Consider the following 1156-nt stretch of genomic DNA (forward strand, 5'->3'; position numbering starts at 1 on the left):
GCCTGATCAACATGGATAAACCCCATCTCTAATAAAATTACAAAATTAGCCAGACGTAGTGGTGCATGCCTGCAATCCCAGCTACCTGGGAGGCTGAGGCAGGAGAATCAATTGAAACCAGGAGACAGAGGTTGCAGTGAGCCGAGATCGTGCCATTGCACTCCATCCTGGGCAACAAGAGTGAAACTCCATTTCAAAACAACAATAATAACAGAAATAAAGTACACAATAAATGTATGCGCTTAAACCATCCCTACTCCAGGGGAATAATTGTCTTCCATGAAACCAGTCCCTGGAGCCAAAAGGGTTGAGGACTGCTGCTTTAAATGACCTATTTATCTAATTTCTTAGAACACAGAGATTTTAACAGTGTTTTCCTGTCAGCTTCTTAACTTTTTCAAAATTCTGGGTTACACTCTAAGCCAGATACCTTTGTCCGTAATCGCTGAGCAATCTTCTCAAATTTGCCCTTGTCATGGAATTTAAAAGTGCGTCTCTGGCGCTGGGAAGGGGCAATGGAGACTCGGGGGTCAAAAAAGGTATTGGACTCCATGTCTTCTGATGGTTTTTCCTTTAGCTGTTGCTTGAATTGCTCCCTCTTCACAGCACGAATATTGGCCTTCAGAGTAGGCATGCGGTGTGTCAGCTCAATCTCCTTGCCTGTTGCATCTACAGTGCGCCCTTGCTCATCTAGGATGAGTGGTGTGGGTTTAGTTTGGTCTTTTAACTCCACTTTCCTGAAAAACAGCCCGCAAAGAAATAAATCCTTTATGGAACATTAAGGCAAACAAAAAACAAAATAAAGCCAGACATGGTGGCTCAAGCCTGGAACCACAGCATTTTGGGAGGCCAAGGCAGCAGGATCACTTCAGCCCAGGAGTTAGAGACCAGTCTGGGCAACACAAGGAGACCTCGTCTCAACAAAAAATTTAAAATTAGCTGGGTGTGGTGGTATGCACCTGTGGTCCCAGCTACTCAGGAGATTGAGGAGGATCACTTGAGCCCAGGCAGTTGAGGCTGTAGTGCCTTCTCTTTAAGAATTATTTGGATGGAGCCGGGCACGGTGGCTCAAGCCTGTAATCCCAGCACTTTGGGAGGCCGAGGCGGGTGGATCACGAGGTCAAGAGATCGAGACCATCCTGGTCAACATGGTGAA

General features: G+C 46.2%; 1 protein-coding gene across 3 annotated transcripts in view; it reads right to left on the reverse strand.

Annotated features, from left to right (window-relative positions):
- PRPF3 (pre-mRNA processing factor 3) overlaps positions 1–1156 on the reverse strand; it is a 36887-nt gene that overhangs the window by 22000 nt on the left and 13731 nt on the right. For all 3 annotated transcript variants that reach the window (XM_037744925.1, XM_017546377.2, XM_017546378.2), the window contains one exon: positions 431–737. In XM_037744925.1, the coding sequence (XP_037600853.1) occupies positions 431–737 (307 nt within the window). The remainder of the gene's footprint in view (positions 1–430; positions 738–1156) is intronic.

This window comes from Cebus imitator, unplaced genomic scaffold (genome assembly GCF_001604975.1).
Source record: "Cebus imitator isolate Cc_AM_T3 unplaced genomic scaffold, Cebus_imitator-1.0 Scaffold188, whole genome shotgun sequence".
NCBI lineage: Eukaryota > Metazoa > Chordata > Mammalia > Primates > Cebidae > Cebus > Cebus imitator.